This window comes from Monodon monoceros, unplaced genomic scaffold (assembly GCF_005190385.1).
Source record: "Monodon monoceros isolate NGI ecotype Baffin Bay Population unplaced genomic scaffold, NGI_Narwhal_1 Super_Scaffold_19, whole genome shotgun sequence".
NCBI classification, from domain to species: domain Eukaryota; kingdom Metazoa; phylum Chordata; class Mammalia; order Artiodactyla; family Monodontidae; genus Monodon; species Monodon monoceros.
This window is the reverse complement of record NW_021703775.1, coordinates 59,517,163-59,541,426: the sequence shown is the minus strand read 5'-3', so window position 1 is coordinate 59,541,426 and position 24,264 is coordinate 59,517,163. Positions and strand designations below refer to the sequence as shown.

Below are 24,264 nucleotides of genomic sequence, written 5' to 3'. Positions count from 1 at the left end.
ATTCATTATCATTGCCCAGATGAGCAGAGGACTATTTTATATATACATATTTTAATAAGCCATATATATATATGTAGCTTTAAAATATATATATATATATATAAAGCCTTGCTTATGCACAAAGGATTTGAGGCAACTTTACACTGAGAACAGATACAATAACATAGTGGTAAAATATTAATGAGAAAAGAGAATCAGAACCGTAGAGTTGTATGTAAAAGTTGAAAATGAAAAGCAAAAATAAAGTGCCTACAGGTATGCAGGCCATAGCATCTGTCTATTTAATTGTTGGAGTTAAATGTCAAGTTAGGCCCCCAGCGTCCTGGCCATCAAAGTGAAAAAGGAGATAGAATCAGATCTGCAGTTCTTATTTTTAGAGACAAGAAGCCTGCTGAACAGGGCAACCCTCTGCTCATATGGAAGCTTGAAAGGAGAGTGCTGGATGACACAGTAGATCCTATCCTTAGTTGCTTTAATCCCTTAAATGTGGAAACAGATTTCCTCTGGCTGCTCTTCTCAATAAAAAGCAAAAGCAAAATATTAAAATACACCTCAGCGAAAGCAGTTTTCAGAGGTGAGTTTGACACCCGGCTGGAACCTGGGTGCTTAGAGGACTATTTATTGATTTTGAGAAACCCCCAAACATGTAGGAACATGTAGGAATGGATCTGGGAACCCCAGTTCAGGAGACAGTGGGTTGCATGTTAACTAACCCCATGTGCAGAAACAGAGATTGCCTGCCAGCACCCGGCTCCTAAGCTGCCATCCAGGTGATCCATATGCTTACGTTATTTTTTAAGATAAGCGTTACAGTGAACACAGAAGGTTAAAAAATATTCACAGAGAATTCAAGAACTTTTGAGTTTTGAAAACATTAGCCTAGATGAATAGATGGAAAGAACATTCTCCATAAATATTCATTCTCTTTTCTGTTGGGTTTGGTTTTATTGGGGGGGGAGGGGAGAGTTGCCCATCGGATTGTTATGGTCTGTGACTGAGGGCTGAAAGGAGGACCTGTGAGGTATTGGTTGAATGAGAACCCTGTTGTTTAGAAACCAAAGGAACAGGTGGTATGATTGAGCTCCTTTTGTGTAAACTAGAAGACATCAGTATCATCCCCTAGAAGTATGACCTCCACAGCAGTGTTGAATAATCCCAGATCTTCTTCAAGAAACAGTTCTGTGTCTGCTCCTGCCCATAAGCAAAACTTTTGTCATTAGTCAGCTGGAGCTGAGTGATGGCCTCTACTTTTATTTTTTTATTTTTTTGCAGTACATGGGCCTCTCACTGCTGTGGCCTCTCCCGTTGCGGAGCACAGGCCTCAGACGCACAGGCTCAGCGACCATGGCGCACGGGCCCAAGCCGCTCCGCGGCATGTGGGATCTTCCCGGACCGGGACACGAACCCGTGTCCCCTGCATCAGCAGGCGGACTCTCAACCACTGTGCCACCAGGGAAGCCCTGGCCTCTACTTTTAGATTGACATGTGTTCTCCATTTGGTTACAGTACACCCTATTGCCTTACACTGGCCCAGCTCACTCACTTCTAGAGGCATTTGGGTTTGAATAGGGAAGTCATCCACATACAGAATATGGAAACAGTCATTTGGTTGCTTAGATATGATCAGTTGTCCAATGTACTTGCACAGAAATCCAAACTAGAACATCATGGTTTGAGTGTTGTAGCCACTAACTGACTCTTCCAGCATCAGACACACTAACATGTCAAATCCATCAGTCACAGGAGAGCCATAGCCAAAGTCAGCTTGCTCCTCATGTAAAATTTGGGCCTAGAAAACTGAGACCTGCAGTTTGTTAAGAAAATTAGTACAAAAACTTCTGATAACCCATTGTCTGTTTAGCAATAATACTCAGTAATATTTCTAGGGACATAAGGTCTACTTCTACAGTGATGGAGAGAATATGGCACTTTGAAAGAAATATTCCACTCAGTATGCATTTATTGAGCATCTGTTGTGTTCCTGGGGTCTTATCAAGCTAATATTGCTTAACAGTGATACAGTCTTTTGCAGTCCTATTTTGTAAGTATTGTTCCCCTTCCCTTATCCTGAAGTAGTATCTGCCTGGTATTCTCTAGCACACACACCCTGCTTCCCCCCCATAGAAAAGGTGTTTTCCTCCTGTAGCTATCTGGAAGCTCATGTACCCTGTCTTTGTGATTACATCAGTTTGTCTCTGATTTATGGAGAAATTTTCAGACATTTCTCATCTGTCATACAGTTGTCTCTCTTTTGACTTCTTAAGTCTGCCCACTTGCTTCCTATACAGCTTACCCCCAGTGAAAGGAGACCAGAGGCAAGACATTAGCCATTTTCTACTGAGATATTAAAGAGAAAAAGCAACAGAAGTATACCTATTTGGATTTTTTCTCCATTTTCACATTTGATGTGAAGTTCTACATTTTAGTCTTTTCCTTTGCTAAAATTATATACCTATCACTGTCTGCCAATCAGTGTAATTTGGCAGGCAGTAGAAGTTATTAACAGTCTATAAGGTTCTTTTTCAGGCGTTCTGGAATATGTTAAAGAGGGAAGAGAATATTCCAGAACTGAGAAACATAAAATTTAATTGGGCAGACACAAAAAAACCTAAAAAGACACTTTTGTTCATCTCAATGCATATACAATTTTATGCATTGATAGGTACAAGTTACACAGTAAATTATTTTATTTGTAATATTCTTTTCTCTGTCCATGGAAAATGTCCTGTTATAGAGGTAGTGGTAAACTCCATAGGGTTCTAAGATTCACATGTATCCCCAGCAGGTGAAGAAGTAATTGGTCATTGCTCCTCAAAGACCACTGCCAGCCATTTTTATCATGCATCTTTCTGAAGAGCTTCTATAAATTTGTCTTGGCATCAAATAGGGATTTCATTATGTCATGTGATTTTTTTTTTTTAATCCTAAAGAATCGATTGTGTTTTCAAGGCTGTGTTTTCTGGGACTCTCCATCTCTCTAAATTCCATTCCCTTGCTCTCTGTGCCTTAGCTAGTGAAATGTAACTCTTGTCAATCCCATCCCCTCCCGCTCACGTTTCTGCACAACCCACGGTAAAAGCGAGTTCATCTGGAGCTGCTTTAGTCATAACCACAGCCTTCTCTTCTCACTCCTTCAAATCTCACACCAAGATTTGTGGCTTCACCCAGATGGTAGCTGTGGTTGATTAAGGCAAATAAGTATTGATAATTAATATTAATTGGTTTCTAAAATACTTTTTTTCTTCAGTTTGAATGGAAGCTCAGCATTTTGTTAGAATGCAGTATTTTGCCTCCTTCCACAGCATGCAAATTGATTGATAAAAAGCACTCCATTTTCTACACTTTAGAACTTGTGGTCCAGCTGCCCAGTTTCTTCCAATCCCAGCTCAGTTTAGTATGTTAGCTAAAAGTATAATAAATTCTGAGCTGTAATAAGATGATTCTTTCTGACATGAGTTTTCTGAAAAAAGAAATAGTATATCCAGCCAACACTACGGAAGAGGTTCAGACATGCACATTTACTGCCTGTGTAAATATATACACACAGCTCATCTCACACTAGTTATGTGACTTTAGACAAGTTACCTGATCTCCTTAAATTTCATTTTCCTCATTGAAGAAGTGGCTATTAATATTTGTTCTGTCTTCTTGACAGGATTGTTATAAAATCAAATGAGAAAGTACTTGTTTGTCCAAGTACAAAACAAATGTAAATATACTCAAATTAAAATGCAGTGAAAGTCTCAAATATTTCGAATATCCAAGGTGACATGGAGAAATGACGTTAGGACAGAGGAGCCCATGAGAGTTGTGTGTATCATGATCTGGTTTTTCCCATCTTATTAAACAGGGTGCATTAGCTCAGGAGAACTTTCTTTAGCTTGGAAGTACTTTTATTTTACCAGCTTTATTGAGACACATACCATGCACTTCACCAAGTGAAGTTGCACAATTCACTGTTATTAATGTATTCACAGAATTGTTTGATCCTCACAATCAATTTTAGAACACTTACATCAATCCCCCCCAAATTTCCAAACTCATTAACAGTCACTCCCCATTTCCCCCAAACCCTCCAGTACTAGGCAACCACTAATCTACTTTCTGTCTCTATACATGTACCTATTATGGACATTTCATATAAATAGAATCATATCCAATATGTGGTATTTTTTGACTGGCTTCTTTCACTTAGCAATGTTCCCCAGGTTCACTTATGTTTTAGCATATATCAAAATTTCATTCCTTTTTTATGGCCAAGAGATATTTCATTACATGGATATACTACATTTTGTTTGTTCATACATCAGTTGATAGACGTTTAGGTTGTTTCCGGTTTTTTTGGCTATTATGAATAGCACTGCTATAAACATTTGTGTACAAGTTTTTATGTGAATAGATGTTTTCATTTCTCTTGGATAAGGTTATACCTAAGAGTAGAATTGCTGGATCCTCTGGTAACTCTGTGTTTCATTACATCCTCACCAGCGATGTATGAGAGTTTCAGTTTCTCCACATCCTCGTCAGCATTTGTTATTATCTACATGTTTTTCATTTTAGCCATCCTAGGATATGAAGTGATGTCTCATTGTGGCTTTGATTTGTATTCCCTTAATAAATAATGATGTTAAGCATCTTTTCATCTGCTTCTTGGTCATTTCTGTATCTTATTTGGAGAAATTTCTATTCAAATATTTGCTATTTTTCAATTGGGTTGTTTTTATTGTTCTTTATATATTCTGATACAAGTCCTTTATCAGATATTTACAAATATTTTTTAATCTTTGGATTATCTTTCTTTATGGTGTTCTTTGAGGCACAAAAGTAGATGAACTCCAGTTTAACTGTTTTTTCTTCTGTTGCTTATGCTTTTGGTGTCATATCTAAGAAACCATTGCCTAATTACAAAGTCTTAAAGATTTACTCCTGTTATCTTCTAAGAGCTCTATAGTTGTAGCTATTACGTTTAGATCATAGTTCTGTAATTCATTTTGAGTTATTTTTTGTATATGGTATGATAGTGGTCCATTCTTATTCTTTTGCATGTGGATATCCAGTTGCTCCAGCACCGTTTGTTGAAAAGACTATTCTTTTCCTCAATGAATTATCCTGGCACCCTGTTAAAAATCACTAAATATGAGAGTTTGTTTCTGAACTCTTAATCAATTCCACTGAACTGTATATTTATCCTGATGTCAGTACTACAGTGTCTTGATTACTGTAGCATTGTAGTATGTCTTGAAATCAGAAAGTGTGAGTCCTCTAGCTTTGTTCTTCTTTTCAAGGTTGTTTTGGCAGTTCTGGGTTCCTCACATTTCCATATGAGTTTTAGGATTGGCTTGTCAGTTTTTACAAAAGAACCAAGTAGGATTTTGATAGAGATTGCAATGAAAATATAGATCAATTTGGGGAATATTTTCACCTTAGCAATATTATCTTTCAGTCCATGAACATGGAATATATTTTCATTTATTTAGGCCTTCTTTACTTTCTTTGAACAATGCTTTTTACTTTTTAAAGTACAAGCTTTGTGCTTCATTTATTAAATTTATTGCTAAATATTTTATTCTTTTGAATGCTACTGTGAATGGAATTTTTTTAAACTTCATTTTCAGATTGTTCTTTGCTAGTGTGTAGATATACAATTTATTTGAGTTGCAGTTGTACCCTGAAATCTTGCCGAACTTTTTGTTCACTAGTTTTTTAGTAGATTCTTTAGAATCTTTTAAAATTCAAGATCATGTCATCTGCAAGTAGAGAGAGTTTTCCTACTTACTTTATCATATGCGTGATTTATTTTTAAAATTTATTTATTTTGGGGTGTGTTGGGTCTTTGTTGCTGTGCACAGGCTTTCCCTAGTTGCAGCGAGCAGGGGCTAGTCTTTTTTTTTTTTTTTTTTTGTGGTGCGTGGGCCTCTCACTGTTGCGGCCTCTCCCGTTGCGGAGCACAGGCTCCAGACGCGCAGGCTCAGCGGCCATGGCTCACGGGCCCAGCCGCTCCGCGGCATGTGGGATCTTCCCGGACCGGGGCACGAACCCGTGTCCCCTGCATCGGCAGGCAGACTCAACCACTGCGCCACCAGGGAAGCTCAGGGGCTATTCTTCGTTGTGGTGCGCGGGCTTCTCTTGTTGCAGAGCACGGGCGCTAGGCGCGTGGGCTTCAGTAGTTGTGGCTCGCAGGCTCTAGAGCGCAGGCTCAGTAGTTGTGGCGCACGGGCTTAGTTGCTCCGCGGCATATGGGCTCTTCCTGGACCAGGGATCGAACCCATGTCCCCTGCATTGGCAGACGGATTCTTAACCACTGCCTCACCAGGGAAGCCCGTGTGCTTTTTATGTCTTTTTGTTGCCTATGTGCCCTGGCTGGAGCCTCCAGTACAAAGTTGAATCGAAGTGGTGAGAGTGAACATCGTTGTCTTGTTCCTGATTTAAAGGGAAAAGCATTCACCCTTTCACTATTAAGTATGATGCTGGCTGTGGGTTTTTCATAGATGCCACTTATCAAGCTGCTGTTTAACAACTTCCACTCCTAAGTTATTGAACGTTTTTATCATGAAAGGGTGTTGAATTCTGTCAAATATCTTTTCTATGTCAACTGAGATGATCCTGTGGTTTTTTTCCTTTATTCTATAGACATGTTGTATTACATTAATTGATTTTTGGATGTTAAACCAACCTTGCATTCTTGGAATAAATCCCACTTGGTATATAATCTTTTTTATATGTTGCTGGATTCAGTCAGCTAGTATTTTTTTTTTTGAGGATTTTTTTATCTCTGTGTTTATAAGAGATAGTTTTCTTTTTCTTGTGATGTCTTTGTCTGGTGGGAGTTCTTTTAAGTCAACCAAAATTAGAGTTAAGAAATGGATTTAGTGAGAGTGTTTTAGGGCAGAGAAACAATTTAAAATCATTGGTGTCATTATGAGAATTGTTAAGTGCAGGGCTTTGAGTCCTTAGCAGAACATAGCCTTGAAACATAATGGAAGGAGTACAAGGTTTTAGTTGAAGAGCTACTGTTTTTGCTTCTATCATTTGCTAAATGTGTGACTTTGAGCAAATTACCCAGGATTTCCTTACTTCTGCACTCAGGATAAGTATTTCTACATCAGACCTTTGTTATTGGGATTAAGTGAGGTAATGCATGTAGAAAGTGTTTTTTTAAAGGCCAAGCACTATTATAATTACAGATTGTTAAACAGGATAGAAAAAAGAATTTAGGAGAAAACACTGGAGAAACAGAAGAACATAACCTCTTAAAAGGCCTAAATAAATTTTTTGAGGCAGAACAAAACCTAATGTGGAGGCAGGATCATTACTTGAGGGTAGAGAATGATTTAACAAAACAAACGTTTTGTTTCACAAAAAATCTTTTTAAAGCACAAATCAGAAATGTGTTTCATGGTCACATGGTTACTTTTATTTGGGATAAGGGGACGCCAGTGTAGATTTTACTAAGAGGAATTTCGATTCCTTGGTATGATGAGAATAGTGATGTGTTTTATTTATTTTATTCTACTTTACTTTGCATTGCTTTGTTGCTTCTGTTGTAAAAAATTATATTGAGTGTAGTAAATTTCCATCAAATTTTAACCTGCTGTCAGACAGTATTTTCTAGAGGCTGTTTGAAAAATATGAAAGGACACCAGAGAAATGACTTTGAATCTGCCATGTTTGTTTTAACTCCTTTAGAAACAAAGCCAGCCTGTGTATTCAACAATGTGGAGTATAGCGATGGGGATATGTTTCGAATGGACAACTGTCGGTTCTGTCGATGCCAAGGGGGTGTTTCCATCTGCTTCACCGCCCAGTGTGGTGAGCTGAACTGCGAGAGGTACTATGTGCCCGAAGGGGAGTGCTGTCCTGTGTGTGAAGGTAAGGACAGGTGCCAATCAGAGAATAATAAGAAGAGACATGGTTTGGGGACTTAATATCACAGTTGACCTACTTCAGTCTCACTCCAAAATAGAGGAAGATTGAAGAAGTTCCCGTTTTTTGTCACCATGGTCTACCTTTTAGCACTTCGATAATGCTAGGTAGACTGTGTGAAACTGTCAATACTTCCCTGAGGGAAGTTACACCCTGGGTGCAGACAGCGGTCACCTGTTTCCACAGATGGACGTGAGGTTTCCCGGAGGTGCTTTCTGTTCCTCCTCTGTGGTTCCAGCAGTTCCTTGGCAAGTCCTGGGACTTTCTCTCCATCCTGACATCAGAATTCCACCCGCCCTGCTCCCCTCAGATTGCTCAGCTAGGACAGGGCCGCCCTAGTCACTGACCACCTTAGCCAGCCAGCTCAGAGAGGAACCAACCCTGCTTCCTTTCCGATACCCATGCCAGTCCAGGTGAGAGCAGGGCTCCCTGTCCTTTGAAAATGTGTGGTAGTGAGAGTAGGGTCATGGTGTGGCATGGTGGTGACACCAAGGCAAGGCTCAGACAGTGTCCACTGTGGCCCTGGGCAGAAGGATCCCCAGGGCCTGCTTTCTCTTTATTCTGCATTTCCCTCCAAGAAATAATAGGTCCATGTTCCTCCAACAGGCTCGACCCTCCTGTCTCTCCTATGCAGAAATAATAAACATTTCAGAATGATAACTCTGAATATCATACTACAATCCACACATTTTAAGGATCAGGATAATCAGAAAAGTAGTCACTTGTCTGAGTTTCCAGTGAAGCCAGGAACAGTGAGTGCCTGACTGTGTCTCTGGTCTAACTGCACTACACTGTTTCCCCAGAAAAGAGGATCACGTGAGCTTTCTTGTCCTGCCCGGACCACAGACCTTCAGTCTGGAGTCAGGCACATCTGTCTCATGTCTGACACTCACCCTGCCCTTACTTCCACACGTGAAACGGGAGGACAGAATTTCATGCCATGTTCCATAACTTTTTCTGTTTTCTAAATCCATTTCTTTTCAATATTTGAGCTCTGTTTACCACATAATACTGAAGATATGAAATTGCTTAGAGTATGCAAACTACATTCCTAACATTGAACAGTGGTTCATAACAGGGAGGCCACCTTCCCTGTTAGAAATTATTTTTGCTAACATGGGAGAAAGGTGGTTCACTTTTTAGGTGTCATCAGGGATTTTAAGAAAGTCACATCAAACTTTTAACCTTCCCAATTGATTTGTTCCCTAGCTACTACCCCCGGTGTGTAAATAGTCTCTGAAACTATGTAGCAGTTGGTCATGTAAAAACATAGATATGGACCCCTGTGTAATAATCATAATGAGTTGTCTGGGCATAGATCCGGTTATGTCTCACTTCCTGGAATTCAGATCCAGGCTCAAAGTAGAAATGAAGTATGCAGTGTAATATTTTTTATAAAGAAATTTTATAAAGTCTTATCTAACTCAGGTCTCTTGGCTGCTTGCATCTCTGGCAGACTGCCCTTCTGAAGCTGTGACTGCGTGCTTTTCAGTTTTGGCCCTCTAACTCTCTTGTAATGCCCTACTACCTCTTTGGAATAAAGAGGACCAAACTCGGAACTGCCTGGACTTTGCTTCCAGCACAGCAGCACTTGCTTCTTGAGGCCAGATTTTATGTTTCTGAAAAAGAACATTGAGTGATTTATCTAGTTGCTTTCATTTATAAGGATATTTGGGGATTTTTTATTTATGTGCTTGTCAGCAACCTCAGAAAACTTTTTTACACTATCCTTGGCTACCTACGTTCCCCAGCCTCAGCTGCTGCTTGACTGCTCAGCTTGGGGGAGAAAAATGGCGTAGGTTCACAGCTTTCCCTCCAGGGCACAAGCAGTGCCATGAATGGTTTAGAGAAGCTGTGTCAGTCCTGTCCTGAATAAGGCCACAGCAGGGAACTGTATACACCTCACTGTGCCTCCAGGCACCGTGAGATAGACTTCAGTTAGTCCTAGAAATAACAGGCTCACTATAAGTTAGATGGGGCATTATTCTTTCCACTTTACAGGAGGTAAAATGGAGGTGTAATAAACATTTAAGTTGGCAACTCAGAAGGCATCATCAGAGCCTAAAATGGATCAGCATTTTTTTCTCACGACCAACCCACAGCTCCATCCACAAAGTTTTGCACCTTTATGAAATGATAACACCTGCACCTTGGTTTTTATGCCTCAGATCCCCTGCCCTGTGTGCCGTGTCAGGATGGGTGGACAGAAATTCAGCATGACCGCTGCTTTTGCATGTCCCCCTAGAGACACCTCCTGTGGCCCTGAGCTTCTGCTGAGCAGAGCTGGAAAAGAACTGCTGATGACGAGAACCTGGGGAAAAAATGTCTCTAGGTGCAGGCAGAGATAAGATGTAGAATGCCCTCAGTCTTACTCTGAACTTACGTTTTAATTTAGATCCCGTGTATCCTTTCAACAATCCCGCTGGCTGCTATGCCAATGGTCAGATCCGTGCCCACGGGGACCGGTGGCGGGAGGACGACTGCACGTTCTGCCAGTGCATCAACGGAGAACCCCACTGTGTCGCGACGGCCTGCGGACAGAGCTGCATGAACCCCGTCAAAGTGCCTGGGGAGTGTTGCCCTGTGTGTGAAGGTAACCCTTGTAGATTCTAACGAGCCCCTGGCGAATATCTCGTGTTGGATAAGCTTCTACCAGTATGTGCTTGCTTGTTTTCTGTTTCCTCAGGCATAATGCCTGCTTCATGCTGTTACCAGTTGCAGATGAATTTATTATACAGCCCAAACCAATCATTTGGGGGAAATGTTACACATTTACAGTGAGAATAGTGTGGGCTTTATTTTGCCACTGCAGATAATGCTTATCTGAATACTTTACAGTCAAGGAATATATACATTTTAATTCAGTTCACTGCAAGCCTGATTAACATCCAAAGGTCAACACAATGAAATGAAATGAAATTGGAAATAAGACCCATGACTCAAAGCATAGCTTGTTCAACTTGTAATGCTTACATAAGCCCAAGAGTCCTGGCAACTAAATGAAAAACCTGGAGCCATCAAAGGTGGTTTTCACTGCCTGGAGTCTTCACCCTGAGCATCCATTCTGCTTCTAATATCACGATGGCTGTGGCTTTGCAGTTCCTTTCGGGCTTTTTCTTATGTCTTGGTTACCTGCATTCACTACCTCTCTTCCTGTTTAATGGAGAGAGCCTGAGATATCCTGGACTAGTCTTTCCATCCCAACCGCTATTCCAGGCCATTTCCCCCATCCTGGGAAGATTCTTTGCACACTTACTCAAGTCAGCCTTAATCCTTGGTCCATGTCTGTTAGTACAGACAAGAGATTGAATATCTATACTGACAGTTCCAATAGAGAGTGTCCGTCATTAAGAAGCACATTTGCATAGTGAAATGAACTAAAGTGGGTCAAAAATTACTCCTTATGGAAGATGGATCCTTCTAGAATTTTTTAAAACAGCTATTAAGGAACTGACAGGTCTTTTCAGAAATTCAGTCAAGTAGACTGAGTCCTCTGTCAAGAAGTCTTTTTGCTTCTACCGAAACTTTAATCAACTCAGACTTCAGAGTTTGCCTGACTGGCTTCATTAACTTCTGAGGGGTTAGAATTATTAAAGACCTTAAAAATCATATAAAAATTTAAGCTGGAGGATTCTGGTTCTATTGACATCACCAATTCCCTCACCATTACTCTACTCAGAATGCAGCTGCCACTCTCCAAAACTTTATAGCTTCCAGATGAGCAATTTTGTGGAAATCACCCACCCACCTCACACATATACTCCTCCTATCCCCTGAAGGCAGTGTTTCAGTGCTGGAAAAAGGAGTGTGCAATAATATGTTTGATGATGTACGGTCAGCTTTACAAGGAAAGATGCCCTCTGAAGCTGATAAAGATGGGAATATCTATCCCTAGGAATTAGGGGCAATCTGTTATTTAAGTATTTAAGTATATGTATATTTACATATGTATATTTAAGTATGTGTATGTGCATGATAATGTAAGAAAAATTAAAAACATATATAAAATCCAGTAAACAGTAACCCTTTAATTTCATGAGTCTTGAGTCTAGATTGAAAATAAGACTTTGAAAAACTTGTTAAAAAAAAAGTAGGGCCTTTTTTCTAAAAGTAAGAAAGACAAACCCTTTGCCCTCATCTTTGGCCGTCATTAGCATATCCATTGTGGTGAGTGGAGAAGGGAAGCAGTTGGTCAATAGACAAGAATATATATTATATGTATGAGAAACTGATTTTTTATTATGTCATATAGATGTTTGGGTAGGAAGTAACTTAGAGTTTGGTCTCTGAAACAGCTGGGTCACGTTGTAATCTTCCACTGTTTGAGAAAAGAGTGACAGTTTGGGTCAGCCATTAATTCCAAAAAATTTATTAAGAACCTTCTGTAATCCAGATACCACATCGGACACAAAGCTAAATAAGGGATAACTCCTAGTAAACTTCAAAGAAACTATTTAGGCTCTTTTAAATTAAACCAGGAAAAACAGAATGTCTGCATTCAGGTGCTATGGGGTAAGTGCTTTTTATTTGTACCTGATTTCATTTAACCCTCACATTAACACTCTGCCAAAGACCTTATTATACCATTTTAAAGATGAAGAAATTAGGGTTTGGAGAGATTTAGATAATTTTTCCCAAGGTCAGTGGCCAATATGTGGCTGAGCTGGGATCAACTGAAGTCTGTCAGATTCAACTACATTTTTGTCTGCTTCCTCTGCTCCCAGAGGTCATCTCAGTTTCCACCTGCCCCTATTTCTAGTTCCCTTCTATCTCTCTTCGTCTCTGGCTTTTGGCCCTGTGTTGGGACACACAGGAGTTTGATGACAGGGGAGGAGATCATTTGCAGTTCGACAGCTACTCCGGGTGTTTTTGATGTGATCTCCCACCTGCCCTCTCCCCTGAATCTGAGGACCTCGGGGGAAGGATGCCTTTGAGACTCATCCTTGATTTGCTTCTCAAGCCTCACATTCAGGTTGTCTCCTTCACTTCACCAGACTTGGCATCTTTATTCCAAGCTGTTAGGCTCTGCTGGTCTCAGCCTTGCAGAAGGTTCCATTGTTTAGTTCTCAGAGAACTAATTTATCTTCTGTTTCTTGTTTTTGTTTTAAAGTCAGTTAAGTAATAAGTTTCACATAAAACTGCGTTTACTCTCCAGTGACACCCTCATTTTAAGATGTGTTCAGAAGACAAAAGATTCTTTTGGCATGGGGATAAAAAAAACAATGTACAGCTTAGGTTAATGATCGTGAAAGTTTTATTATCTATGAATAATATTGTAATAAACTTATTTATTAATAATAATAAACTTACATAATAATGCAAGGCAAATAAATCTTATTGCTTAGTTTTCAGGATCCAAGAAAGACTCTGGAAGTATTCAAAAATATTTTTCTCAGCAGTCATTCAATAGCCTATTTAAATAGAATTTCAAGTGATTTCCGAAGAGCCAAAGGATTAGACAGAATAAGAAAAAAGCAAGGCATTGTTGTGTAATAAATAATCAGCCAGAATTATTTGGAGGAAACAGTAAGACTGGTATTTATGCAGTTTATACACAGTAGATTCCTCTGTGCATAGTGGCATAACAAATGTTGGCTCTCACCCTTATTAGCTACAGTCCCAAGGTACATAGTCAGAGTCTGAAATTTGATGAAAGGGACCCCACACAAGGATTGTGGGTTTAGATTCTTCCTAAATAAATTACTGCATCACCAAATATAGTGTGTTTGGACCTTCAGGGAGGAAGAACCTTGTTGTGACTGCTGTTGTTATTAGAGATACATACCTTCCAAATGACAACATAATGTGCTTGGTTACTCCTGGAGGACTGGGAATGTGAACCTGGGGGCCCTTAAAGACTATGCTGTTACTTGACAGCTAACTCAATTCACAAGTACCTGAGTGCTGTTTAAATTGGCACTTGAGTACTCTCTTGATTAAGTCTTAGCAAGTTAGTGTCAACACCCAATTCAGGTACGCAGATAAGCCTTCCCAGTCTGTAAGTCTATAACTGATTGTATTCTTATGGTTTGTTCTATTGGCTTTTCTCTACATCCCCTCTTGCTCATCAATTGCATTATTTTTATTTTCTGGCCCTTGTAAAAAGCTAGAATGGAAACACATGGAATATCAGATAAAGTTTGCATATGGGAGATATGTCCTTATTTTCTTACAAACTAAAAACAAAAAAGGAGGGCAGCAGAATTGTCTTCCTCGGCATCTAGCACCATTTGCATCATCTTGTTTGTAGCCCTTAATGAGAGTAGCTGACATTTCTTGCACACTGTGACTGTGAGCCAGGCCTCAGTGCTTTAAGAGCATCAGCCCATTTGATCCTCACAGCTACCCTCTTGTGCAGGTACTGACATCCCAATTTATGATCACAGAACCCAAAGTTCAGAAGTCATGTAACTTGCCCAAGGGCCTACAGCTCGGAAGTGGCAGAGCAGTGTATCTCCAGAGCCCTGGCTCTGGACCCCTGCAAGGATACTGCCTCTGAGACAGAGCGCACTTATTGACCAGTAGCCTAAAAGAGGCTGCGTCCCCCATGAGCTAGGATTTACCGTATGCTTTTGAATCCCTAAAACAGCACCTGTCATGTAAGTAGGTGCTCAAAAATGGTTAATGAATGGATGATGAGTGAGTGAGTTAGCGAAGGGGGAAAAGACTGGAGTAAGACAGCAGACGCTGGTAGAGGGTTTCCTTAACCAATGCTGTTAAAGGGGTCAGATGCTGACCTCTGGTGAACTGAAGGAAGATTAATGTATAAATGCTTCTATTTGAAAATGCACTTTGAGAACAGAAAGCAGAGTGTTATACGAAGTATGTTTGGCACACGGTGGGTCCAGACGCCTACAGGTGAATTGGACCAGTTAGCTTCAGATTGACTGCTCACCCTCCTGATTGAGCACGTAGCTCTCGACTCCCACCCAGGGGCAGCCTTCCAAGACTGATTTGTAAACTGTGGTTTATCCTCTCTCAGTTCAGCCCCTGAAGTCCAGAATCACAGAATTAAAGTGGGCCTTCTCCAGACCCTCCAAGGCTAAAATGCTCACTGTCACATTTAATGTACTGCTTTTAAGACCTGCGCTGAGAGTGTATAAGTGCCACTGCCTTGTTTTCAGCTAGACTTTTTTTTTTTAATATCACAGTTAGGTATTGAGAATAATTTGCTAGTTGATTTCCCAGTAATGCCAGGTATAAATCCTATCTAAGTTGATTCTTAATGTCAGAGGGACCCTAAGGACAGGGTGCCATTTTCCCCTAAGGACAGGGCGCCATTTTCCATGAAAAAAAATATCCATTTGTTTTATAATTAAAAGTAATATAAGGGGGCTTCCCTGGTGGCGCAGCGGTTGGGAGTCCGCCTGCCGATGCGGGGGACGCGGGTTCGTGCTCCGGTCCCGGAGGGTCCCACATGCCACGGAGCGGCTGGGCCCGTGAGCCATGGCCGCTGAGCCTGTGCGTCCGGAGCCTGTGCTCCGCAACGGGAAAGGCCACAGCAGTGAGAGGCCCGTGTACCGAAAAAAAAAAAAAAAAGTAAGATAAGGTGTTGGGGAGGGAAATACTGGCTTCATGATGTAATGACATGACCGTGATGACGCAACAAGAAAAATGCAAGATATGTGGACAAGTGTGAGGCCATCTCCACCTGATGCAGGAGATAAGGATTTCATCATCCCTGATTAGTCTTGATGTCAGATCTGATCTGCTGTCTTCATCTTGGGCTGTGGCTGGACCCTGCCCAGGTGGCCACTGTGACCTGAGTGTTCTTTAGGCCCAGTATGTGCAGAGTCTCTAGCTGGGATGAGTTGATGGTTTTGATGACCCTGGGGATTTCAGAGCCAACGCCAAGAGTATCACTTTTCAAGAACCAGAAACAACATCAGTAATATTTTACAAGTTAGCATTCATTATTAGGATTTGAGTTGCTAGTAAATAAATTCCAAGCTTGTGGTTGGGTACTTTCCAACCACAATGGGTACTTTCCTTTGTACTATTTCTGTTTCTCTGAAACAAAAGCAAAATCCATTTCCAAATTCACACAGGAAATAAGAGAGTTATTTGTAGATTGTCACAGCTGAGTAACGGGTATATGAGGGTCCATCATATTATTCTATCTACTTCAGTATTTTAAAGATCTTTTCCATAATAAGAACTTCAAATGAAAGTTATTTGCAGAGTTATTGTCTGAAACTGAGCTGAGTTTCAGGCAGGCCTCGTGATTCTGCTAACCTGGACTTAACCAACTCTTGGAGTGGAGGAATAAAAATTGACTCCCTGTCCATGGAGTCTTTCTAATTCTCTGGACTTAGGATGCAATGTGATAGCTGTGCCATCAACCATCTTCCTGCCAACCGGCTGTCTTGGATCCCTTACTTGGGAAATCCTGGTCCTACCTGGGACAGTGTTGAAGAGAGGACATGAGGCATTTCTTGACCTTGTGGATTTAATGAGCCACTTCAGCATCAGCTCACCCAGTAGATTATATGCTGTGGTTCTCTAGAGGGCTGGAGGTCTTTGAGCTGTGAAATAGACTGTCCTCCTCCTCATCAATATTGATTTTATGGGAGTGCTATATTCTTTCCATAAATTCTGATATAGTTTGAATCAAGCCACCCTTCAAATGAGGTTTCTACTGGGCTGCTGGAAAAGTCTGTACCAGGCACATATCTGGGTGGGAATTCCTTGAAACAAGAAAATATGTTTCCAGCGCCGCCCATAATACTTCCTCACCAAACAGTATCTCAAACGATTAAGCTACTGCTTCTGTGGCAAGGAATCAAACATAGTTTGGCTGACCCCAGAGGCAGTGAAGTCAAAGATGCCACAGGGTCACATGATATTAATGTTCTGGTACGTAACAGGGATCAAAACTCAGTTTATGGGTGGTACTGCTTCAGTGCCATATACTATGCTATTATTAGTAGGCCAAGAATAATAAAATATTCATAATATTTCAAAGACTGTTAGGCATGTTGTTTCATCCTTTAACTCTAAGTGTCCTGGAAACTAGTTCCATAAGTGGAAATTAAAATATAGCACAGTGTGTTTTTTGGCTTGTCCAAATAAGGTCATATGTGGGGTAACAAATGCATAGCAGATGACCATGTGTCAACCTAGGTGTCCTTTAACCTAAGCATCCAAAATTGTTCATGAATGAATTTCATAGTATTTTTGTTTTCTCTGGGGATTTAAAATATCTTTAGGTATTTCAAATAACATTAGAATGGTATGGTTCAGAGCTGATTCTGAAACACTTGATTAGAGAAACCTTTGCCTGTGATTTTCCGGCATTTGGCAGTCCCACCTACTAAGTATTTCCCTGTGGAAGTGGCCTGCAAGGGGCAGGTTCCTCTTTATTTCCTCTGCTGTTTACTTCCCATACCTAAATGGGCATTACTGCCAGGAGTCTCATAATTTTCCTACTAAGATCATAATTGAATCTAATAGTTCAGACTTGGGCCTGCTAATTTTCATCTAATCAACAGAGGCAGGACAACAGAGTCTGGAATGCCAGCTATGTGAATGAAAAATATTTAGTCATTCTTGAAATGATAGGAATGTTTTTCCAACAAGCTTAAATAAACACAATCTCTACTGAGACTGTGTTAAACTTTTTTTGGATAAGAGACAACTCTTAGGCAACCAAACAGAAGTTAATGAAGGTTATTAAGAGACATGCCCTTCAGAAAAGGCTTATGGACATTAAAAAGAAAGATTCCATTTTCTTTAGGGTACAACCATTGACCAGAAGTAGCAGAATTGGTTTCCTTTTAGCTTTTGTCAACCTAATAGAATTTAGCATTTTAACTGGTAATCACATTGTCTACGTTTTGAGAGATGTCCTGCTTTACTAGCCATGGCTTATTAGACCATCTTACTTTAAAATCCTCATCTTCATCTCCTTCCACTGTTTGCCGCAATTCTAAGGAATGGATAGGTCTCAGCACACCTGTATTTAAAGCACCTGACAGCACTTTTTATATGAAGCTTGTTTATTTGTTCCCATCAATGCAAGGTCCAACTATAAAGTAGTGAAATTATTTTTAACATAATGAAATTACTTTTAAACATAACCAAGCCTTACATATCCAAGTGAAGCGTTTTTCCTTTCAAAATAGTTATATGGGAACTGTACAGCTATTGCAAGAATACCGTCGTTCAGAATATTTTTGGTACTTCTCTGTTGAAACTGACATTGCAGCTTGCCTCACGCACATCCTTTTGAAAATTCTTAGCTTTGTAAACCCCTGACTTTAAAGGTTTATTAGACTCTAGGAAATAGTCAAAGTCATTCACATCTAAGTCTGGTGGAAAGGCTGGGTGATCTAGCTGGGTAAAACTTTTCAGAAGAAGCAAAAAGTGACAGTGAAGTAAAGGCACTCTGTCTTCTGTGACACAGTAATTTCCTCTGAAAGCGATTCTGAAGAGAAGTTTCAAATAGAATTTTAACATGAACAACATTTTAGCACAAGCATATAGCCCACAAAAGTGAGTGCTTTTAGCAGTAACACTTATTTGTAAGTGCAACTCCTGGTGTGTTTATTGGAAAAAAGAATCAGTTCACTTACCACATAGTATTTGTATGACTTCTAGGGACTAGAGGCATATATTTAAATGGTCATCTATTATATTACAACTTTTTGTGGAATTGCAGATGTTCCATTCAAACTTATTTTCAAATAAATTAGACTAAAATAATTTCCCTCTAGAAATAACTATTTTAAAAGTGGTGGTGAGGGCTTCCCTGGTGGCGCAGTGGTTGAGAGTCCGCCTGCCGATGCACGGGACACGGGTTCGTGCCCCGGTCTGGGAAGATCCCACATGCCGCGGAGCGGCTAGGCCCGTGAGCCATGGCCGCTGAGCCTGCGTGTCTGGAGCCTGTGCTCCGCAGCGGGAGAGGCCACAACAGTGAGAGGCCCATGTACCGCAAAAAAAAAAAAAAAAAGTGGTGGTGATTCCAATATAATTTATTTCTAATATTTTAGTTCTCAAATTCCACTTCTGATTGTACCATTTTAAACTGTCTCATTGTATAGTCTTAACCTTAAATGAGCAAAATGATTTCACATTGTTTAATACATGAGGGTTAGTATTAGAGATGGTGAGCAACCCAGTGAACTGTTTTTAAAGGCCCTATTGAAGTATTTTCTGTGCTATGTCTGGCGGATTGTTGAAGATAAAATACCTGCTGCAATATTGTTGTAAAATAACAGGGCAGAGCGAAGGAATGAAAATGTCTACTGAAGAACATCCCTTGCCCATTGATGGATCTCCCGTCACAGGTGGCTGCTGAGGTGTCAGGGAGCTGGATCGTACCCACCTGTTATCCTCTGCATTTGAGACTCCCAAAATGCTCACTATCCATCATCACGCAGGTTGGGAAATCTGTTACCCGGGGGCTTGGCAGGGCCAGATCTTGGTCTGGGGTCATACCATCAGTTTAATCCAAATTTGATATGGGACAAGCAATAATGAACAGTTAGAACTTTTTTGAAATTTGTTCGAAACATGAGAGGATAGTGATGCATTGCATTTTACACATTTTTCAATTCGAGTTGAATTATTAGCAGTTTGACCAAGTTTTCACTTGCCATGTATGTCTACAGGATACCTGTTTACACATCCAGTGAATTTTACTTTCACATCTAAGAGAAGCTGGATTTATCACATTCGTTTGAAACAGAGCCCAATTCAGGGATCCAGACCATTGGAGACCACAGAATTTAATACTCGCTGCCGGTCGAAAATAAGATTCGGTTCAAGGCTCCAGCTCTCATTCTGCAGCATCATGAACCAAGACTAAGAATCCTCGAGAACATTCTAAGACCAACAAGTGCTTGGTCCTTGGGGACCCTGAGAGTCATGTGGCGCCCTGGGTTTGATTTTTCCCCTTGGCTGCTAGAGCAAACTGAGAGATGAGTCTGTAAGCCACGTCCCCAACCAGGCAGGACCTCACAGCGTCCACCCTGTGTGCCGACCTCATTCCTGGCTGCAACGTATTCTTTCTACTTAAAAGTTACCTTGGTCCTCATTTCCTCACTTTAAAAACATATACATATATAATTTGAGACTGCCTTGGGTCTGCTTTGGAATCCAGCAAAGTATATTTAATGCTTGTTTATGTATTCGGTGCCCCTGCGCCGGTGCCTTGCACTGTGGTCCTGCCACCCGTAGTTTGGGCATTTGAAGGACAACACAAAATGGTGTTCTTTTTCAGCTTAATTGGAAAGCGATTGCCCTGCAAATCAGCTCACATTTTAAAGCAGTTCAGGGAGTCTCTATTTTGTTCATGAAACTAAAAAAATGTTTGGAGATAATAAATTGTCAGTTTGGGCCGGCCTCAGGCCTTGCATATTGAAAGAGGGCAGCAAGCTTAGATCTTTTCAAGACTGTGACTCTCTCATGCTTTCTGGGAACCAAGTTTTAGAAAGATTCCATGGAGATCTTAGACCAGATGAAAGCAATAGGGGTGTTCGGCAGTGCTGTGACAGAGACACCGAGGACATTATTGTTTCAAACATGACCACCCCCACCAGTATTATTGTTAAGAAAGTACTGGTTGAATTATCTCATTATTGACGTAAGTTTCATATCACTGACTTACTGAAACTAAGATTTGCTGATCAAAGACATCTTTTAGAGATGGATTTTCCATATCCTCTTTCAGCTTGAGGATGGCAGAACTACTGGCAAAACTACCAAAACAGTATAAATTGTACTGTGATGAATTTGCCCTCATCTTCGAAGATCCAGCAAGGCACCCATCATGAGAGAGGAAGCATGGGGTCAGCCAGGCACACAGAAGCATTGTTTCAACTCACACTGGATAAGCTGATTATGAAGAGATTTCTCTTCTCTTCGAGACACCATGGACACAGTCAAAAGTCGAAACAATGATATTCAGACTGCAACTCAGCAGATGTGAAAGGCGCCAGTGGCCAGTCACTAACACCCTCCAAAGCTTACCAGACCATATGAAAGGATGTCATGGACCCACCCACATCCCAGATGCTTTTCATGTTATCAGTGGAGATAGAAATGATGCTTAAGTTACAATGGACAGGATTCAGAATGCCAAGCCAGTTGTCAGAGCATTTATCAGCTGAACATTTGAGGCTTGCAAAAGGACTCATAATTCATTTACTGAGCCATCATCTGAGACCAGTTCTAGCTCTAAGCAGGCAGGATAGTCATTTCAACAATAATTATAGCAACAAGTAACATTCTGTTAACACTTCGAGTTTATGGAACAGTCCCCTCTTTACGATCTTATTTGAGTCTTACGATGATCTTGTGAGGTAGGAATAGTGGGAATTCCCACTTTATAGAAGCCCAAAGAGGTTCAGCATCATGTGTAAGATAATGAAAGAACAGGGACTCAAGCTCATTCTTCTAACCCCAAGTCCATGTCCTTGGCATTACTTCTCTAGAACCCTTATCGTAAGAAGGGAGAGGGTGAAGAAAATAAGACAGTGAATGTCAAAGTATTTGATCATCGTGGCTCAGATTCAAGGCTTTTCTTGCTCCTGGCTCCATTCTCATTACTGAGACCCCAGTTACTGTTATTTTTGTCTTTTGTGACCCAGCCTTTGATCCGGGTTTTCCCTGAACCTCGGCCTGGAATTTTGACCTTGCTGTTTGACCTCTTGGAAAGCCTGCTTCCCCTTGTCCGTTCCTGCCTCTCCCACCTGGGGAAACAGCTCCACCCGAGAGCGCTGAGCTGTCTCCCCAGATGTCTCTGTCCTCACGCTTGCCGTGGGCCCAGCCTCATTCACACCCAGCCAGGCTGCAGGCCCTGAGCAGTGGTAGTCAGGTCTCCACTGAGTGTGCCCAGCACTGAGATAGACCGTCATCAACACTTGTGCCTTCTGATCCACATGCTTCCCTTGTCTCACTCTGATTCCTGCCGGTCGTTGCTTAATGAGCAGGCAGATTTGCTGGGCCTTCGGCACAAGCACCCATCCTTCATCCAGTACGAGATGAGCTGCCGAGTTGAGTGAGTGCCCGGTTATTTTCAGGACTATTTTAATAACACTTTATTTATTTGGCACCATCAAGGAGTGAGGTAGTCACAGAAATGGATTACCCAGATAATTGAAATCTGGGGTGTCAGATTTTATGTTAAGAATTTTGAAGGAAGGCCTTCCACAGTGCTCTGTGTACTTTTGTGCCTTGTTAGGCCAGAAGTGTAGATCATAGTTTAACCATTTCATAGGCTACTGAGTACCTCGTTTTAGACTGTTTGGGTTTGGGGACTTGCATTTAGTTTTCACTGTTACTAGTGTGTCAGGTTCACAACAGCCTTCTAAATCTAGCTTGCTACTTCAGTGGAGCTCATTTATTGGGTACCTACTATGTGCAAGGGACTTCTGCCTTGACGAAGACCCTAAGGAACGTACTGTCCAATCCTACAAAAGTTAGGAAATTATAGATTTGGCCTGTTGGGGACAATATTGAGTGGGGCTCTTTCTAAAAAAATGTGTCCTGAATTTCAGTTCTCAGGTGTCTTTTTGTCCTCTTTGTTCATTCATTAAGTGCGACAGTGGGCCAAGTACTGTGCTAGATGCTGAAGTTGTAAACAGTGAACAAACCATTGCCCCTAATGTGAAGATCCTTCCCCGCTGGTCCTCAGCCATTTCCCAGAGCGGCAGGTTGAAATAACAGAATTCTGACCATCTGACACCCCTCTCCCAGCCGAATATAGCTATTAAAATGTGCAGATACACATATACACATGTACTTATAAATATGGCACATTTTTCCCAGTTAAGGGTTACCAAGATATAGTCTCTGTGAAAATAAACAATAACAATAATATAAGGATAAAATATAAGACAAGTATAAAAGGTCCAGATTATTCTTGGAATCCAGTCATTTTGTGAGCTCTCTCAAGCTGAATTCCTGGAAAAAGATATACCATTCTCTGTTAAAATTTTTTTTTAATTTTTCTTTTTGTGGTCTTTTAATAATCACATAATCGTAGTACTGTCTTTTCCTATTAAACATGAGATTGGTAAAGGAAGAAAAATATGACCGACAGCCAAGATTCCTTGGAAAAGCATACAAAGTTAATAAATAGGCCTAAAGTAAATATATTGCTTCTCTATCTGCCCATAAAATAATACAAGTCTTGGGAACATTTTCACACCATTCATTTTAAAATAAAGAAACTGCTCTGAGATAAGTACTTTAGAAATTACAAGGATGTAGGTGTTGTTATGAGAAATATATACAAAGGAAAAAAAGGATAAATGTGTAGTGGCTGAAAGAATTTGAAAATTCCAACTGTAGGAGATTTTTTTCCATGACTCAATGAGACTTTCTTAAATACACATTCATACCCCATGGAAATTCCCACTTCCAGATTAGGGAATTTTTGTATCCTCAACTTTTTTTTTCTTATTGTCTACATTAATAGAGTTTTCCCTCTAGCTTCATTTGGGAACATTTCATCTTTACCTTTTCCTAGGCTGCAGTTATGTTAACAATTTGCTGATTTATTTGAATGGTTTTCTGACTAGTTGTGGTCACATTTGAAAAGCAACTGTGGTAACAGAATGACATATGAAGACACAGTAAAACAGATAAGGTATCTCCTTTGGTTCTGTCTTGGCCAACTTTATCTCCAGTTTTATGGCCCTGGACAGGCTACCAGTAATTGTTGGGCTATAAGGAGGCCTGATATATTTAGCCATATAAACCAAGTGAAGCTTTGGAATTTTCCCACTTACTAGATACATTGCTTAACCAAGTCCAGCCATTCCCCCTACCCCCACCCCCACCAAGAAATCTTAAGGAAGAGAGTACCTGAATTAGGTCTGAAAAGACAACATAATTGTTCATCTTTGTTTCTCGCAATCAAATAAGCAGGCTTGCGAATTTACACAGAAAAGCTACGTGAAGTATGCAAACCATTAATAAATCCCAAAAGGAGAAGTAATAAGAGACAGATAGGAATTAGATTCGTTTATCTTATTACTTCCATATGAAATTTTTTTAACTTATAAAAGAAATTTAAGAACATATCTGCCATTAAAAAAACACTATGTTTTCTAGAAATTTGCCTACAGAGAGATTTTTCCAGAAAAACTTTTCTTGGTTTGTGGGTGTCTGTGTACGCGTGCATGCACTTGTACGATTCGTAGGAATCTAGGGTGCTGGGAGACAGCTGCTGCCCCCACAGCCAGGCCCTCCAGACCTGCCATTCACCCAGAGCACAGCATGGGGAAGCAGCAGTACTCCTAGAGACGATTCAGGTCTGAAACCAGAGCTAATTATTACCCTCCTAACAGAGTCAGTGCTGCAGACAGTCCTAAGCACGGTGGCTCTGTATGC

The 24,264-nt window shown here is 40.6% G+C and overlaps 1 protein-coding gene across 3 annotated transcripts in view; it reads left to right on the top strand.

Moving 5' to 3' along the window:
• Positions 1-24,264, top strand: part of CRIM1 (cysteine rich transmembrane BMP regulator 1) — a 208,590-nt gene that overhangs the window by 124,452 nt on the left and 59,874 nt on the right. For all 3 annotated transcript variants that reach the window (XM_029232033.1, XM_029232035.1, XM_029232034.1), the window contains exons 6-7: positions 7,687-7,869; positions 10,319-10,516. In XM_029232033.1, coding sequence (XP_029087866.1) covers positions 7,687-7,869; positions 10,319-10,516 — 381 coding nt within the window. The remainder of the gene's footprint in view (positions 1-7,686; positions 7,870-10,318; positions 10,517-24,264) is intronic.